Source organism: Apostichopus japonicus, chromosome 13 (assembly GCF_037975245.1).
Source record: "Apostichopus japonicus isolate 1M-3 chromosome 13, ASM3797524v1, whole genome shotgun sequence".
Taxonomy (NCBI): domain Eukaryota; kingdom Metazoa; phylum Echinodermata; class Holothuroidea; order Aspidochirotida; family Stichopodidae; genus Apostichopus; species Apostichopus japonicus.
In genome coordinates this window covers 25,405,362-25,424,774 of record NC_092573.1, presented here as the reverse complement: position 1 = coordinate 25,424,774, position 19,413 = coordinate 25,405,362, and the positions used below count along the sequence as shown (strand labels likewise).

General features: G+C 37.4%; 1 protein-coding gene across 3 annotated transcripts; it reads left to right on the top strand.

Annotated features, from left to right (window-relative positions):
- The first annotated feature begins 1,483 nt into the window (after positions 1-1,483).
- LOC139978396 (dual specificity protein kinase TTK-like) lies at positions 1,484-19,126 on the top strand. 3 transcript variants are annotated; one of them, XR_011796957.1, is made up of 16 exons: positions 1,532-2,435; positions 4,025-4,121; positions 4,559-4,784; positions 5,433-5,542; positions 6,024-6,155; positions 6,916-6,988; positions 7,575-8,190; positions 8,601-8,758; positions 9,230-9,378; positions 10,561-10,766; positions 13,099-13,275; positions 13,900-13,987; positions 14,595-14,710; positions 15,909-16,041; positions 16,945-17,152; positions 17,253-19,126. XR_011796957.1 is itself a non-coding variant. In XM_071988604.1 (15 exons), exons 2-14 carry the CDS (start codon positions 4,034-4,036, stop codon positions 16,035-16,037), a joined length of 2,268 nt encoding a protein of 755 aa, XP_071844705.1. In that variant the 5' UTR covers positions 1,484-2,439; positions 4,025-4,033; the 3' UTR covers positions 16,038-16,041; positions 16,945-19,126. The 3 variants fall into 3 exon arrangements, 2 of the variants coding, with proteins under 2 accessions (XP_071844705.1, XP_071844704.1); XM_071988604.1 differs by having other exon boundaries at positions 1,484-2,439; positions 16,945-19,126; XM_071988603.1 differs by having other exon boundaries at positions 16,945-19,126.
- Positions 19,127-19,413: the final 287 nt, after the last annotated feature.

Sequence of the window (19,413 nt, the reverse complement as noted above, 5' to 3'; positions counted from 1 at the left end):
GACAGACTTGGTTAGAGGTATTTAAAATCCGGATATTGTACGCAATATTATTTCGCCTGGAAGCCAACGTAAGCCAATAAAAAGAGGGGAAATCCGGACGTCAGGTAACCCTGTAAAGTGCAACTCGATCAAAGCTCGGATGAAATTCATACTTGACATGTTGAGGTCTAGGTCTGAAAACCTTCCACGGTGACACGATAACGTCAATGTGTAAACTTTCTATGAACTCTATACAAAGAGAAACCGTCCTCCGTTTGGGAGATATCCTGGTTAGTTCAGACGTCATGCTATTGGGCTGTCATTTTGTAACCGATCTATGATGTCATAGACGTGCCACTATAGGATCATAAAACTTTACTTTCTCTACCTGTTGGTCATAAATTCCCAATATAATTAGGCTGAATTTGTTAAATTTTGCAGCTGACTGTAATTCTGAAGTCGGTTTTTCGTTAGTTATATATATTTTTTTATATGAGGTGATCTTCAGTTGATCTGTAAAATCTACAAAAAGAAAAGTGTTAATGATACATTCATATATCTCAACTTCATGTTGAAAAACAATTGAATGTTAGCAATATACTATAGTACAAATGTAATTGAGATAGCCTGCTTAAGAGCAACTATCAAGGTTCAATGTAAACAAATTTCTGTGTAACCGATCAAATATGCGTCGCACTCATGCGCAGCCGTCCGTCAAACTGGCAGCAAAATCAACATATATTTGTATAAATTAGTTATTAGTAGCCAAAATTTGCTACATAAAGTCATCTCCAGCTTATATAAATGCTGAACAAGTAATGGAAGAATTTAATCGAAGGTATATTTATAGAGTGCTTAAATGCTACCAAAAATGGAAATTGATTGGTGGTTATTAATTTATTTATTTATTTATTACTTGATGAGGGTGGGAGTTCATCCGAACCCTAAGAAGTACCCCCTCCCCGGGGCCGTATATTCACCATTTAATTAGAGTATGAAGAGCGCTTTCGGAAACGACTATAGCTTTTTTTTAAGAACGACTTTAGTCCAACAAGAGCAGCAAATACATATGAGAGAAATACAATTTCTCTGGAATGTATTTTAAAGTAGTGATGGGGTCCAGGAGTAAAGCTCCCGAAACTCGCTCGTTTTCAGATAGTTAATTTACGGAGAGCGCCCTCTCACAGCCCAGTTTACTGAAGCACACAAATACATATGAGAGCGGAATCAAATGTTATTTCAAACTAGTCCAGGGCGAAATCGCCGGAATCTTTGGCATCCGCAGGTGATGTTTCTTGTTCTCTCGTATAGCACATGTCAGAAAGAGGAATTGCAGCTTCAGGAATATGAATTCCAAGACCTGCAGGTCAACTGTCGGGGATGATGGGGCTTCGGCAACGGCGTTTGCATATACTTCTTGTTGTCTTGAAGCGACCATAAAGTTCAGAAAAAGATTTCCCACAGGAATTAAATTTCAGCAGAATGTATTCCGCAACCCGGTAGGGGTCCGCCGGGCGAAGCCCCTAGAAGCTGTGAAATATAGCCAATATACTTGGGCCGACTAAGTTGGCGTCGATAATAAGGGACCGATTTTTCTTTTTTTTCACAGGGGGCATATGACACCCTTCCCCACTCCACCCCTCGTTGTACGGACACGACTTATTATAACGTTCATATCCTTGGAGGACCGGGTAGCATAAAATCTCCTTTCTCCTTTCTAGCCTATTTCGCTCCACTGCAGGAGGAAGGCCTCTTCATCGATTTTCCATTTCCATCTGTCCTGTGCTCTCCTTTGCCATAGAACACCTGTAAATTCTCTGAGTTCATCTGTCCATCTTCTACTCTGCCTGCCTCTCCTTCTGACACAAGTTCTTGGGGTCCAGTTGGTAATTTTCTTTGTCCATCTGTTATCATGTTGCCTGGCCAAATGGCCGGCCCATCGCCATTTCTTGACTTTGATTTCCTTTATGATGTCTTGGACATTGGTTTTCTCTCTTAAGTTTTGGTTGGTTGCTCTGTCTCTCCTTGTGACTCCAATCATGATTCTTTCCATCGCCCTCTCTGTCACTCTCAACTTCTTTTCCAGTTTTTTTGTTGTTGTCCAGGTCTCCGCACCATATGATAGTACAGGAATTAAATTATGGTTATAAATTATGGTTCACCAAAGTAGTCGAACACGCAAAGAACATCACTATTTTGTATTGTTCACATTTTCGAAATTTACATCGTACAACACCAACAAAACGGACAGAATAGTTATAATGTGTGTCCTCACTCACGTCCAATCACAGCTCGTTTTGCTGTCACGTGGTAGTCTGTTTTGAAATTATCACTCGAAAATTTTAGTGTTGGGTAATCCCAAGCCGTACCTTACTTCAAAGATCTTTGTAGAATCTAAGCTTGTACGAAAATAACTTACATCGTCAGTCTCAACCAAACGGCAGCACTTTTTTCTTGTAGGTATCATTTACTCGAATTGTTTGTTGGTTAATGCAGGTCGCAACGTCGAATGACACAAAACTCAGCCACTCTTTAAGTTTAACGTTAGGCTAAATTAGTCATAGGCTATAGTATGTCAGTAGGCATACGTCTAGGTTAGAGTAGGCCTTGGAAGACTTTACACTACACTTATTGACATAACGTTAGGCAGATGTATGATGCTTTGGCTGACCCTTTCAAGCTACAACAGTATACTGTAGGACTACATAGTATATGACTTTGTTTACCCAACAGTTGCAGGATGGAGATAGGAAATTACTTCAATTTTAGAAAGACAAATGTTTAAATCTTTGTGCAAATTACTAGTGTTAATTTCAGTTAATAATAATATATTTCGCAAATACATAGGCTAGACAAGAGTAGACATACATAAACAGTGCAGTAATGGTATACAGGATACTAGAAAAATATAAATTGTTTATCAAATTTAAGCTAGTAACCCCAAAGTAATCAGTGTATCAGGAAGTAGTATAGTCAGTATTGCGAAGTTCGCCATACTGCGAAGATCGGCCACCCTTAAGAAATACACGATTTCACCATGAAAATCTAAAGGAAGGGTCAAATTTCACCAAAAAGAACGAAGCTACAGTTATTTTCTCTCCAAAATGACCCGTGTGCAAGAAAGTACTTACATATTTGTCAATAAAATGACGAAGATCTATGAAGTCTGTTATAATTACTGAAAAAGCAACTGCGCCCCCAATTTTATCACCATCGCCACACTGTGGGTTGCGCGTCCGAACTTCGCAATACTCTAGCAAGAAATACCAGTTCCACAATCACGAAGAATCTTCTTGGAAAACAACGTGAAAACAGTTTGCAGGAAAGAAAGTTTGGCCGTGTATCGTACTATAACAAAATTCTCCCACCATATGAAGTATATTTTCAAATGATTTATACCAGAAGATTTAGTTTTGGGGTGTTTTAAGTCTTAAGTGGCCGAACTTCGAAGTCACCATCCTACTAGTATGGTCAGTATTGCGAAGTTCGGAACACTGCGAAGTTCGGAACACCCCTAAGAAATACACCATTTTTACCATGACAACCTACAGCCTACAGGTAGTACAGCCTACAGGAAAGCCAATTTCACCAAAAGTACGAAGCTACAGTTATTTTCTCGCCAAAATGACCTGTGTGCAAGCAAGAACTTACATATTTGTCAATAAAAGGAAGTTACTGTATATAGGTTTGGGGTGTTTTAAGGGGCTACCTGTTTTAAGTCTTAGGTGTCAGAACTTTGCAGTGTTCATGCTGCTAGTATGTAGTAAGTATAGTCTAGGTACAGTAGGTCTAACATTAGGCCTATGCCTAAATATATTTACCAGAAAACAGAATGAGATGCATTTGCAGAATATGATCTCATTCATCATGCTTATGTCATAATGTTTTAGAATAAACCAGTACAACCACAGTAGGCTGATGTGTACACTGGAGTAGGATGAATTTGTACGGTTTTAAGTATAGCCTTATTTTGCTACAGGAAGGAATTCATGTGAATGAACTCTCAATCTAATTCCATTTCTTTATTTTATTTTGCTTTTTGTAGGAAAGATAAATGGCGACAACATCAAGTTTAGATACGTCCACAACAGTCACCACAACAGGAACCCTAACAAGCTGGGCAAGGCTTGCACACATACCAGGTTTGTGACCAACAAATATATATATTTTACTAACAGTAAAGGTTTGCATATTGTTAATAAATATAACCTGACTTGTATCACACATTTTGGCACATGTGATAGCACTTCAGCACTAAATGTTACCCCTTGATTAGTTGGTGATTTTTAAATTTTTTGGCCATTAAAGTAGCTCTACTTTAGTTATTTTATTTAGTTTTATTTTTGATGTGTAGTATATTTATTGACTAGTCCAATAATCTGGGGGACAACTTCAATGCCAGATCATGATAAATTTTGCCTGCAGGTTAATTTGTTTTGAGGTGTAATTATCACAATAAATCATTGTAATTTGTGGCGTGGCATGTCATCTGGTATGACACAGTAAACTTATGTCATCCAGTTTGCAGTCCCAGACAAATATTTCAATCGAATTGATTCATTTCTGATGTATTCCTCAGACCATAAATCATGGATGACGCAAATCGTTCAGAATGGTAACAGACCGGAAGAGTGGCTGCAGTATCTGCATCAGGTAGAGGAAAGCAGTTCGGCCAACGATAAGCAAGATAGTCTGCTCTACTTGGATCAAGTTTACAGGAAGGCTAGAGAGAGCATACCCATAGAGAACAAACAGGCAAATGAAGCTCTGGCTTCAATATTTATCAACTCAGCAGATATTAAACGGTGAGTAGATCACATAGTTATGAATACCCAGTCATGCCATGTTCAGTATGATGTGCAGATCTAACATATGATGGTAAATTTGTACTTTAATAGTTCAACTAGTCATCCACATAATAACGTCACCATTTTGTAGTAGTTAAGTACATTTCTAGTGAGTAAGGTTGCATGAGTCATCGCCAAACGTCACATTCATCAGGGCAAGTTAGTAATGGTAGTTCGGTCGTCCAGATTCCTGTTCGGACAACCAAACTCAGCTCGTCTCGTGGCCGGCTAGTTGTTTATATATCAAATTCAGATTGCAATGTTATCAAATACCCCTAAATAGGTAAAATTCTCAATTGGTATCAACCTCCAGTGCCATGGAGATACTGAAATTAATACAAACTTGTGGTAGGCCTATGATCCACCCACTGGGGAGTTTTAGTGGCCAATAGCTTTTGCTTTATTCACCAAATCAAAACACTTTCCCCTACAGTGTTTATTTTGATCATTCTTTGTTATTTTGTTACATTTCTTGGACAACCAAATTTGATGTCTTCATCCAAGTCTTGATGGTAATCTTTGTAAATGCTTTTAATCTCCTAAAATAGTAACAGTAAGAAACTCCCATTCACAGATTAGTCATTGTCTTCCTTCTTTCGTGAACAGAAAGTTAAAATCAGACGGGAAAGCCAGATATCTGCTGCGATATGCCAGAGCAAATTTCAGAAGCCTCCCAGCAGTGCACCTGGCTGCAGCTCAGTTTGAGCTTGATCAAGGTATACAACACTAGAATAATGAACAGTTAAAAGATGATTTGTGGAGACAGTGGTTGATACCACTCATGTATTGGAACACCTGCTCCATCCAGCATCCTTCACATGTTGCATTTATATTTAAACACACGCTGTAACTCATCTCCACTCATTCATAATTCCTTGAACATACATCCCAGCTGAGCAAGGTGTTCCCATCAGCCTGAAAATTAACAAATGTATCAGATACTGTACAGTCATTGTAATACTTGGACCTGGATGTTACTATCCACAAATCTGAGGTTTCTAGAACCCACTTCTCCCACGGGATTGGATGCTATCAGTTTCATCTTGGATTACGAGAACACTAATGTATCCATTTCACAGTGGAGGGAGCATGCATCAATCATGATGCCGTGATAATTTTCTGGTCAGTTTTTAGTTTTGAATTTTGCAAGGTCTTCTTCAAGTAGCGACTTATGATCTTTGTTTTTCTACCCTGCAGGTGACAAAAGTAAGTGCATTTCCATATTAGAGAAGGCCTGTATTTTGTGCCCAACAGAAGACAACCTGAAGGAAGCTATTAGACGAGTTGGTGCTGGTTTTAACAGTTTACAAGAAAAAAGTCAAAATAAAGGTAAGAAAATCATGTCAAAAAATAATGTGTGAGTGTTGAGGGTATGGGCTAGTGTATCAGTTGGGTAACAAGTTCTTTGGAGCCAACACAAATAGATTCTAATGAAATGTGTGTATAGTATTGTATTGACACAAACTCATAAACACAAACATTTCTGCCTTCAGTAATATGTGTTGTTAGCCTATGCACGTCATTGTGCAACACCGCTACTGCTTTGAACCATCTTGAACTCCTTGTTATTTTCCACAGGGCACATTTCTCCACTGTGATGAACTCAGAAGACTTCTGATTTTGGGGGTTATAGCGGCACTTGACATATAGAATTGTTTGTTTTAAAATAATCCTCAAGGTTTCACATAATGCACGGTTTAGCGTGTCTGTGAGGCACTTGTAATCAATAGCCTTTTACATGGTGGATATGGTAGTAATGTACAGTGTAAACACTATTAAAAAGCAAACTACTCTTTAGTACCACCAAAATAAGAGCTGCTAAGGGTATGGCCATCTGTGGAGTCTTAACCCATCTGCATTAAAAGATAATAGCCAATGTTTTCCAGTGATGAGTTGGCACTAGTTCTCAAAGAATGAGATAGGTAGACAAAAATATCCGACACATCACATAACCTGTCACTCCAAACTATATTAGCTACAAAACTTATTTTGCAAATATGGCTCAAAAAGTAATATGTGTTTCTTTGTCAAAGTTTAAGAGACAAAGACAGTTTTGATCATGTTTGTCTGTTTCCATTTATCTACACAGAAGGGTTCAAACATGGCAACCATTCAGCTTTCACCAAAGTGGGACCCTCAGCTGGAGGCACAATAACTCCTAGGTTTGTGCTATATGGTTTCATTTTTCAATACAACTAATATTAGAACAGAGAATGATTTATCTTGTGTCACAAAAAAAGTATGCCTATGATTTATCTGCTACACACATGCAGTTATGTATATATTTTTTGTAAAGGAGCATTGTATTTTCATTATTTCATGATAGTCAATCTTTATACAGCTGAAAGTTGTTGTCAACATTCCCAATAAAATTATATAGCCTACACTTTTGTAGGAGGCAGTACAGGCATGGGGGGGGGGGGGGTAGTTGTGTATGTCTGTCTTTACTGTTCGAGTAGAGAAAAAAGGTTGGATAGGATTAGGAATGATGATAGGCCTAGTTTTAAGTTATTTTTCAAGCATCATTTCAGTGCCATTCTTTAAGAAACTTTTTGTCCAGTGAGTATGCTGTGAAATATCTCAATTCAGATATCCTGGAACTGAATGTAACACTTCCCCAGTAAATGCTTTCAAAGAAACTTTCACTACCAATTTTACCAACACTTTTTGTTTATCGGTAACACACTACAAAAAAGAAAACACATTCCTAACTGACTATATATATTTTCATATTGTGCTTTTATTCAGAACGAGAAGTCTGCCTCAAAGGGTCATTCGACAAAAACTCGTTCTGAAAAATACCGGCAGCGATGATGATGAGGATGATGATACCGATGGAAATGTGAAGAAGAAGTCGATCAACAAACCTAGAGAAAAGAGTCCACGAAATAGGCCACTGGATTTACCACCACAACCACAACTGTCTGCTATAACCGAAGATGGGGACTCGGGCATCACCGTAGAAACACCACCAACGGATGACCTCAGGCAGACATCAACGACCGGTCCAAGATTTCCTTTTTTCTTAAACTTGGCATCATATGACGTGCAACCGGGGAAGACGAGGAAGGAGGAAGACGTTGCAACTGAGAAGCCTCATCAACAGCCAATTCAACAGCCCCATCAACAGCCCCATCAACAGCCAAATCAGTCCAGTACTACTAACAATAGGTCAGAAGAAGTAAACCAGCCTGGAAGGACTACAACTTATTCATTGCAACCTCAAGTTCAACAGCCTCCTGTTCATACTGACAGTCACCAGGAAATGTCTCAAGTTCCGTCGTCTGAGAGGAAAAACCAAATCCATGTCAAAGGTGTGAATTACAGCATCATAAAAGTCATTGGTAAAGGAGGTTCTTCCAAGGTAGGTCAATTTCAAACTCTTTGATTCGGACTTTGACCTTTCTGTACATTGTCCAAAAAAAAATCCCCCCCCCCCCAAAACAATATTTCCAGGATGTGTGATGATATTTAATAAAACCATCTGTAGCAAAATAGTCTAGTTTTTGTAAAGTCACATCTGTGGCAAACTGTTTAATATTTGTAAACTCACATTGTGTGAGATACTTTTCTAATCTAGGGTGATGTTAATATAATAGTTAATTGTTAACATAACAGCGGCAACACTCAACAGAACAATTTATTTCACTCCTGATTATAGAACAGAAACCAAGCCAGTGGAGATAAACTTGGTCAATATTGTCTGGTGCTTCCTTCATGTCAATAAATTATATAATATTCATTCTTTGTTGTTTTGATTTTGTTGTTGTTTAGGTGTATCAAGTACTACACGAAGGCTCAAAGAAGATCTTTGCTGTGAAATATGTTGACTTGGAATGTGCGGATGATGTCATCATACAGAGCTACAAGAATGAGATAACCGTGTTACAAAGATTACAGGACAAGGATCCGATCATAAAGCTGTATGACTAGTAAGTTACTCTCGGGTGTATATCATCTCAGTATAGTTTACAAGTGAATTGTCGAAGCCTGGCTGCGCTGCGACTCTACGCGACCGTTGTGATCTAGTTTCTGATCGTCACGAAGACCCAAGGTCTTACAACTGACCCCTGCACACTGATCAATGCACACAATGACTGCTCGCTGTTAAAAGGCGCGAGCTCGTTTAGGTCACATGCAAAGATGTTAACCTGTGATTGGTTCTATTTGATAAAACTGTACATTTTCATTCGTGAATCACTTGCAACACCGCCAGTCTGGAGAATGCTACATGTTCGGTATTCCCAACTGAAGCCAACGTGTCCTTAAGCTGGCAATGTCTTGCTCAGCCATAGTAGTAAGCAGAGTCTGGTTGTGATCAGCCAACCTCCTGCTCTTATCCCTCTGAGTGAGGTACATTGAGTGCTGTACTTTAAGTGACTCCCATTTACTCTTACTTTCAGTGAAATAAGCCAGTCTCATATCTACCTGGTTATGGAGTGTGGGTCCATTGACCTTGCATCTTTCCTGAGGCGTAAGCGAGTACAGAAAGAGGACATCTTATTTTACTGGAGGCAGATGTTGACAGCCGTGCAGTGTATACACGACGAAGGTATATTAGTAATCTGAATAAATCAAAGTAGCAGTGCATCGTTTTGGAAATATTTTGTATATATCGTGTAACCTACTCTCTTTGGGAAAAGTGTTTTTTATTTCTTTAGTTTAATGAGAGTATTCAAGATAGCAGTAGATACTCAGCCAGGAATATCACTGGTGGGGGGGGGAGTTATGAGAATGGGGGTGGGGGAGGGAGTGAGGGGTATATGACAAAATGTTGTTTTCATTGGATCACACTTGCTCCAGCAGATGACAATAGAAGAAACCTAATACCGATTCCAATAGCATACTTGAGATGCTCTTTAAAGAGGGCACTCTTTACTTTATGGAATACCTTGCCTTTGCACCTGTCACTTGTATTAGGGACTATCACACCCCCTTTACATGATAAGTTAAACAAAATTTCATACCTTTGTATGTTGCATACCTCACAAGCTAACTGCCATAACTCTTTCTCTTGCTATTGTTAATTTAAAATAGGCCTTCCATTTATTGTACTGTGCTGTCACACACACACAAATATTCCTGAGATATCTAGTTTTGGTGCAGCTTGGACTGACCATGACATACCAAGTAATGTTTTGACTAATGGTGTGGATCAATTGATTCACCCCTTAGTTGCCATTTTTACTGTATACACAATGCCCGTAAGGATAAGTTTACAATTTACAAAATTTGCACACAAAAAAAGTCAGTGACAATCTGCATGTGGAAATTGACCTAATTTCACCCACTTCTTACCCACATGCTAGGACAAACTATGTTCTCTAATGGACCAAAGCAAACGTTTGTTAAAATAGCCAGTCATTAATCAGACCTCCTCTAGTCCACTACAGCAGATACACCCAAGAAACTAGTGCGATGTACCATTGTAACTATTTACTACCGTATATATTCTGTGTATGTAGCTGATTCATGACATTGAGCAGGAAGATCGCTAGCCCAAGACTGAGTCAGATTCTCATGAATCTGTTAATATGGAAGCGTTGTCTATGCCTCAGCTTAGAGTGTGAAAAGGGACAAGTTTCTTGAGGTTTATAGCATTTTTGTTACACAAAGGCAACAAACTTATTACATATTATGTATTAAAAGCATGCACATGGCTAGGATATTACATTTTAAACATGACTCGTGACTTTGTTCAACATTTTCCCCCCATTTTGCTTTCTTGTGCCAGGAATAATTCACAGGGATCTGAAACCTGCCAACTTTTTATTTGTGGAGGGTAGCCTTAAACTCATCGACTTTGGAATAGCCAACTCTATACAGAGCGACAGAACGAGTGTAACGCGAGAATCGCAAGTAGGAACCTTAAATTACATGTCACCAGAGACTATCCAAAGCTCAGGAGATAGCCATGGAGGGGACCATACCAGCATGAAGGTACGTCTCGTGGTGTTTAATATAGTGATCTGTCATGTCAGTGCTTATCATAATGGAGACGATAAGTATTGATACATGAAGAAAACAAGAGGTTTTATGGAGAGTTAGTTAATGCATCTCATGTTTATGTTGTGTGATTGGCTGGTCTATTCATTGCCTGATACTCCTTGCAAGCTGTGAAAGAGTTCTAAAAAGGAAATGTTATGAAAAGTCCGTCTGCGATGGCATTGACTTTGGCACCTGGTTAGGATGGATAGTCAAGCTTTTATTATACATCTCTTTGATGAGTTGAGAGTAGTTTCAACAGTCACCCTGTTTAATTCTCATTCATTCCAAATCCTTCTGAAGATAAACTTTAAGAGTGATGTGTGGTCACTGGGCTGTATTCTCTATGATATTATATATAAGGTTCTCTCTTTCTCTCATGTCAGTCCATCACAAACTAGCATATGTTTTCCTATATGATTCTCTCTAATATTCTGAAGATAAACTACTGTAGAAATGATGTGTGGTCACTGGGCTGTAGTACATGTATGGTTACTATATTACCTATATAGTTCTTTCTTATTAGCTTCAGTCCATCACAAACTAGCATATGTTTTCCTATATGGTTCTCTCTCATTCTGAAGATAAAGTCTGTAGAAGTGATGTGTGGTCACTGGGCTGTATTCTCTACTGTATAACATAATTTGTTCTTTGTTATTTTAGTCCACCACAAACTAGAATATATTTCCTGTACATGGTTCTCTCTCATTCTGAAGATAAAGTCTGTAGAAGTGATGTGTGGTCACTGGGCTGTATTCTTTACTGTTTAACCTAATTTGTTCTTTGTTATTTTAGTCCATCACAAACTAGAATATATTTCCTGTACATGGTTCTATCTTATTCTGAAGATAAACTGTAGAAGTGATGTGTGGTCACTGGGCTGTATTCTCTACTGTATAACATAATTTGTTCTTTGTTATTTTAGTCCACCACAAACTAGAATATATTTCCTGTACATGGTTCTCTCTCATTCTGAAGATAAAGTCTGTAGAAGTGATGTGTGGTCACTGGGCTGTATTCTTTACTGTTTAACCTAATTTGTTCTTTGTTATTTTAGTCCATCACAAACTAGAATATATTTCCTGTACATGGTTCTCTCTCATTCTGAAGATAAAGTCTGTAGAAGTGATGTGTGGTCACTGGGCTGTATTCTCTACTGTATAACATAATTTGTTCTTTGTTATTTTAGTCCATCACAAACTAGAATATATTTCCTGTACATGGTTCTCTCTTATTCTGAAGATAAACTGTAGAAGTGATGTGTGGTCACTGGGCTGTATTCTCTACTGTATAACATAATTTGTTCTTTGTTATTTTAGTCCACCACAAACTAGAATATATTTCCTGTACATGGTTCTCTCTCATTCTGAAGATAAAGTCTGTAGAAGTGATGTGTGGTCACTGGGCTGTATTCTCTACTGTATAACATAATTTGTTCTTTGTTATTTTAGTCCATCACAAACTAGAATATATTTCCTGTACATGGTTCTCTCTTATTCTGAAGATAAACTGTAGAAGTGATGTGTGGTCACTGGGCTGTATTCTCTACTGTATAACATAATTTGTTCTTTGTTATTTTAGTCCACCACAAACTAGAATATATTTCCTGTACATGGTTCTCTCTTATTCTGTAGATAAACTGTAGAAGTGATGTGTGGTCACTGGGCTGTATTCTCTACTGTATAACATAATTTGTTCTTTGTTATTTTAGTCCACCACAAACTAGAATATATTTCCTGTACATGGTTCTCTCTCATTCTGTAGATAAACTGTAGAAGTGATGTGTGGTCACTGGGCTGTATTCTCTACTGTATAACATAATTTGTTCTTTGTTATTTTAGTCCACCACAAACTAGAATATATTTCCTGTACATGGTTCTCTCTTATTCTGTAGATAAACTGTAGAAGTGATGTGTGGTCACTGGGCTGTATTCTCTACTGTATAACATAATTTGTTCTTTGTTATTTTAGTCCACCACAAACTAGAATATATTTCCTGTACATGGTTCTCTCTTATTCTGTAGATAAACTGTAGAAGTGATGTGTGGTCACTGGGCTGTATTCTCTACTGTATAACATAATTTGTTCTTTGTTATTTTAGTCCACCACAAACTAGAATATATTTCCTGTACATGGTTCTCTCTTATTCTGTAGATAAACTGTAGAAGTGATGTGTGCAATGGGCTGTATTCTCTACTGTATAATCATAATTTGTTCTTTCTTTGTTATTTTAGTCCACCACAAACTAGAATATATCACCTATATATGGTTCTCTCTCATTCTGTAGATAAACTGTAAGAGTGACGTGTGGTCACTGGGCTGTATTCTCTATTATATTACCTACGGTAAGACACCATTTCAGTCCATCACAAACACCATGATGAAGCTCCAGGCCATCTGTAATCCCGATTACAAGATTCAGTTTTCTGACGTTCATGACAGCAATCTTGTTGATGTATTGAAGGTGAGTACAATTGTCATATTGCCTTCTACAGGGTATTCATTGCATGGTTTGTTTGCATGTAATATGCAGACTACTTCTCAATACTTGCAGGGCATAATTTCTCTGGTTATCGCATTACGAAATGGTCAAGTTGCTGTACAATTTTTTAACGATGTATGGGAGCAGTTTGTTGTACAGAGGAACTATAATGTTTTAAAATTCAGAAGTGGTACACTAAAATGTTTAAGACTAAAAATTTTCTCTGGACTTGTACCTCCACTTACCTTCAAGCTGTTTAGATTTGTCTTCAAGTAGTTCATACGTAGATAGAATTGTTCAAGATTTCATCTATTCTAGTCATCATGGCTGACTGGCAGATTCTGATTCCAATTTGCATACATAGAGAAGATAAAGAAAAGTTTCATTTTCGAGTTTTCTTAGTCAACTGTGCTGAAAAGTCATTAAAATATAGTGATTATTATAACCATGATGCAAAAACATATAATCCCCGAAGGTAAAACATATAAAAACATATAATCCCAGAAGGAGTTTGCTCTTTTACAGTTTTCCCGTCAATTTTCAATCGTTTATTTCCTATTTATGACTTTTCTATTCTATTTTTTGTATTTTCTTTCCATGTGACAGAGGTGTTTGGTTCGTGATGCCAAAGAGAGGCCTTCCATTAAAGAATTGTTAGATCATCCATATGTGTCATCAAAAACATCTTTCAAAGGTTTGTTCCATCCACGGAAAATCTATTCCCTTTGCTCACATTGCCATCAATCGTGAAATGGCTTGTAATGTTTGATGTGTTTCCGGTATTTAGTTTTCAAACTTCACCATGAGGTGAATGATTTATCCGGAATCGCATCTCAAAGTAGGCATACTGCTATATAAGTGCAAAGATGCACAGCAGTGTTTGTACACATGATCCATAGCATTTTATAAGAGACAAAGTTTATAGCCTTCAAAACTGCTATGCAAAACTTTTAACCTCCATTTTTTCCTGCCGTGTTAAGAGAGAAACTGTAGTTATAAGAATCAGATGTATTGGACCTACATGGAACAAATAAAGATGCTTAAGTCTGTGTTGATGTGTGGGAAAGTTCCATCCTAAGCTGTGTTGAACTTGATGTGTGGGGAAGTTCCATCTGAAGCTGTGTTGATATGTGGGAAAGTTCCATACTAAGCTGTGTAAATGTGAGCACAAGTTCTGTCCAGATCTGTGTTGATGAGGAAGTAAGGTCTCTCCTGTGTTGTTGTTTGTGTTATGTTAATGTACTTGCAATGAACACCTAAATAGTCCATATTACATCATCATGATTACGTCTTTGTTTCAGATTCACCCACTCCAGCTTTGGGGATGACAAAAGGAGTGGTTGAAAACCTAATGTCTAAGCTAAACACAACAAACTGTACCTCTCCTCGGAGTGTAGAGCTAGCCATGGCTCTCCAGGTAATGCCTGTTAATCTTTCTCTTGTGCAACATTCATCTGTCAAAATCTTCAATCATATTTTCAGGAAACTTTGTTCATCTGTTTTTACAGCTTAAAACAACTTTAAATACCCATTCATCTATATTTAAACTGCTCAACCCTTGTACCACATGCAGACTTTCAGTACAGTGAGCATTGTGATAAAAAGTTGATGAAGTCATTAGTGAAACCACCTTTGTCATAGAAGCATTTTCTACAAAAAACACCCTTGAGGGAATTGTGCGCATTATATCCTATCATACAATTTTTCATAATCACATAAAGGCATCACACATCAGTGTCTGGTTAGGCTAATTTGTCCATTTTGTTTCTGAATCGCAAAAGGTTTGTAATAACCATGCAAGATCATACAGATATGTAATTTAGACAAATGTTAAAAGGTCAGAGGTCATTTTAAACCAATAGAGGTCAATGTCTGGAAACCATATAAACATGATTACTCCAAAAGTAAACCTTAAACAAACATCATAAATTGATATATTGGACCACAGTGCTACAAGAACTCATAATGTCAGCAATGGTCAAAATTTGAGAATCTTGTGTGTTGTTTTTGTTATTATATGTGTGCACATCAAATGTGTCAAAGAATCACAAGGCCTGTTGGCTTACTGGTTTCACAACTCCTCTTTCCTCTCCCACTCAAGTTAAATGTTAAATGTATAAATATCATTTTAGGGAAATACTGAATTATGTTATGGATTCAACGTCCACCAGATCCTAATCAGAGACCATTCATTCTTTCATTCATTCATTTATTTGTTGTATCAATTTTAGAGTACCTAATGTCAGTATGAAACTTACAAATTATAGGCAAAAGTGAAAGAATGCAAACTAAAAACCTTTGAGGGCTTAAGAAGTAGAATACTCCCTGAATGATAAACTCATAAGAATAAATAGTAAAAGAAATAATACACAAGTAATGAACACATAAACAGCCTCCCGACCACCAGCCCCACCCTCCCCCCTTTCCAGGTATAATTAATATAGCATAATGGATTTTTTTCAGATGCCTCCTGAATAAAGGTATTAGAAGGCATGAGAGTATTAGGTAGCTGGTTCCACAGTGAGGTAGAATGACACTAAAGACTTTTTGTTACTATGTTACAACATGAAAACTATAATGAAGCCATTGTTTTCTTTTTCCTCTCTCCCTTTTAGAAATACCTTGGATCACATTGCGATCCAAAACAAGGCAAAGAAATTCGTCAACCTCTGCAGGATGTGAACTCCATCAGCCAAACACAGAGAGAACAGAAACCGTTGTCATATTTTTTTCCAAACCATTAAGATGGTGAGTACTACTTAAGAGGATAGTTAAGTTCGGACAATTAAAAGTTATGTTATCTACCCATAACTGTTGAAATTCCCATTCGGTGCCTACATAGTCTCGTCTAACCTGTCCATTTGGTTTATATGTGATATTCTGGAAGAAAAGTGAACTTGAAGCAAACAAGTGTGATGTCATAGATGAAATAACTAAAAAAATGTTTCTTTAAAAGAAAAAGTGTTTTCATTTGAAAGTGGATTCATCAGAATATGACGATGCTTGTGTTCGTTGGTATTCCTTTGGCAGGGCTCAAATTTAACGATGGTCCGAGATGACCAAAAATCATGTTGGACAACCTAAAACCCTGCTTAGGTTGTCCGATGGACGACTAGCTTTTTTTCCTTAAGTGTTTAACACTTCGAACAAAACTTGGAAATCCCTATTCTTAAAAATAAATATTCTGCATTGAATCGATACATTTTAGTATTAATTTCGGCTCTTGTGCGAGGCGGGCCACTTTAAAAATCCAAGTGCTCTCATTTGGACAACCATAATATCCTTCAGACAATCAAATATGAAGGCAAGGTTGTACAAAGGACAACCTTTAAATTTTCTCAAAAATTAGCCCTGCATAGGTACCACAACCTCTGTAGTGGAAGTTCGAACCCAACCCGGTCCAAGGGTCGAAACAGTATAATGTGATAAAGTAAAGTAACACAGCATGAGTGTCAGTGTGTGCAGATTACAGATTAATTACTTTGATCATGGTTATATTTGACAAATAAGTATTCCCATGATATGTGGAGAGAATAGTTTAGATTGCTGTTGTGGGTGTACGTATGTAGCTTATCCACACTGGACTGAAGACTGTCAGAAACTGGAGTCTACAATTATTACAAATGTTTTTGTGTTTTTATCTGAACTCAGTGTCCGCACACATTGTTGGCCAGCATACTTGAGAATGGACCAGCACGCTCTTGATTGGAGCAGAGTACTTGAGGATGGACCAACATTCTGTAGGATGGACCAGCTGACTCCAGGATGGACCAGCAACTGAAGGATGGAACAGCACATTCTAAAGATGAACCAACCTGCCATAGGAATACCAGGATAAGGATGGATTAACATTCTCTAGGTTGGATGAACTTTCTCAAGGATGGACCAGCATACTTGAGAATGGACCATCACGCTCTTGATTGGACCAGATTACTTGAGGATGGACCAACATTCTCTAGGATGGATTAACTAGCTAGCGCCAGGGTGGACCAGCATGCTCTAGTATGCACCAGCCTGCTGTAGGTTGGACCCACATATTTGAGGATGGACTTTCATACTCTTGGAGGGACTGGCCGGCTCTAGGATGGACCAGCATGTTCTAGGATGAGTCGGCCGGTTCTAGGATGGACTTTTGCCAGTGTTTTTTTTTTTATTCTTAATATCTTAAATCAAAAAATTCTAAATGTGCAATTTTTGAGATGGAAATGGTGCTTTGAAATGATGGTCTTCATCTTCAGTTCTATATTTGCTCATTAATATTCACCAAGTAAATATGTACTGGACGTATCAGTCTCTTACAAATCTTTGATTTATTCAGTTTTTTTGCAAGTGGTAGAAATTTATTTGCTCTAATGTCAGTATTATGGCAAAAACTTGAGAAGAAGAGAAAGTGATAGAAATAAGACGCTCTTTTGAAGTTTTCTGCACCACTTGATGAAAATAACCCCTCGCATGTTTCTTCCTGAATAAAGCACACTAATATATTGTAGTCTTCCATATAGCAGGACCACATTCTATCAGTATCAGAATGTCCCTTATTATCACTACAGCTTTCAAAAATTCAAAATGGATTGTTTAATAGTTTACAGATGCCAACTAGAAGTGTCAACTCAGCAATTTGTTTTATGTGTTTTTTTTTACTCTCCTGCCATTATTTGACAGCCATGTTATTTCTATAGCTAACAAAATGCTAAGGGGCTATACTCATTCTTCATTTGTTTTGATTGGGTTTTGGCTTATTGTAAACTGCTTGCATTGACCTTGAGTTTTTTTGTGTGTGTCATGTTAAAGGTCTATTCCAGGGGCAATTTATAAATATGCCTGGCAGCAACGTAATAAATAATTTCTTCAGGTAAGTTTTTTATGATGGAGAAAATGTTTAAAACAAGGTTTAATAGAAACAGAAATAAGCATTAGCTCTGACAGCATTATAGACCATCTTGTAATCCTTCATAACTAAAAGGATTGTACTAATAAAGAACCAAGTGAAGAACTAGAAAGAAAAGATATGATAGTGGTTTTCAAACTGCTGTGTGGAGTACTGGGAATAATTTCCAATTTTGGGTAACATTTTGTAAAGCTCTGAATTTGCTCTCTTATTGAATACTATAGTTTCTGTGTAGAAAGCTTCTATACATCAATACACTTGTATAGCAACTTTGACCATTTTGTATCGCATTCTGAGATGTTTTACCGGACAAATTATGCCCTGGAGAATAAGTCTTTAGTAAGGTTCACACTGTGTGCCCCTTTTACCGTTAAGTACCTATCAGAAACAGCGTGCAACAGGAGAGGAATAACAATTGAAATAATTTATTGTACTAACGTACCAACAAACATTTCACAACAATCAAAATAGAAAACAATACAAATGCTTTTAAAATCTAGTTCCTACTTGCATTTCCCCTTAATTACAGCACACATCAGTTTACTGTACAGGCTTATAGCAGGAGTTCAATAACATTTGCAGATCTATAATAAGCAGTATCAAGGGGCTTAGGTTAGGTACAAAACTCATGCAATTTAACATGTGTTAATATAACATACTTTGTTCCCTGTGTACATAATAACATGTGTTTACAATAGCATACTCTTTTCCATGTGTATGCCCTAACATACTCTGTCGACTGTATATAATAACATGTGTTACCGTAACAAACTTTTTTCCATGTATAAGCCTAACAAACTCTGTCGACTGTATATAATAACATGTGTTACCATAACAAACTTTTTTCCATGTGTAAGCCTAACATACTTTGTCCACTGTATATAAAAGCATGTGTTACTATAACATACTTTGTGATGCAAGAAGTAAATAATGCAGAGTAATATAGCATTGCTTTTTTGTACTATATTGATGTTATACTTCCATTTCGTTGAGTCATGAATGTCCAACGAGGATGCTGTAAAGACAGCTTCAGTTTTATCCCTGCAGTGAAGTGCAACTTGTCTGAGAAAATCATCTTTACCATGCTAAAGTAGGACAGAGATAGTCATAGGCATAGACATTTGGTTGGTCCACTGACTTCAGAAATCAATGACCCTCATTTGTTCTAATACTTACGCATCGCCCAAAGTCTTGGTTTACAGAAACTTTTTGTACACTATTAATCAGGAAAA

Bases quoted from the DNA above. Each gene is read 5' to 3' on its own strand.
- LOC139978396 (XM_071988604.1), top strand. From the start codon at position 4,034: ATGGCGACAACATCAAGTTTAGATACGTCCACAACAGTCACCACAACA. The intron at 4,122-4,558 runs GTTTGTGACCAA...TGTATTCCTCAG, and splicing joins AAGGCTTGCACACATACCAG to ACCATAAATCATGGATGACG. The intron at 6,156-6,915 runs GTAAGAAAATCA...TTATCTACACAG, and splicing joins AGAAAAAAGTCAAAATAAAG to AAGGGTTCAAACATGGCAAC.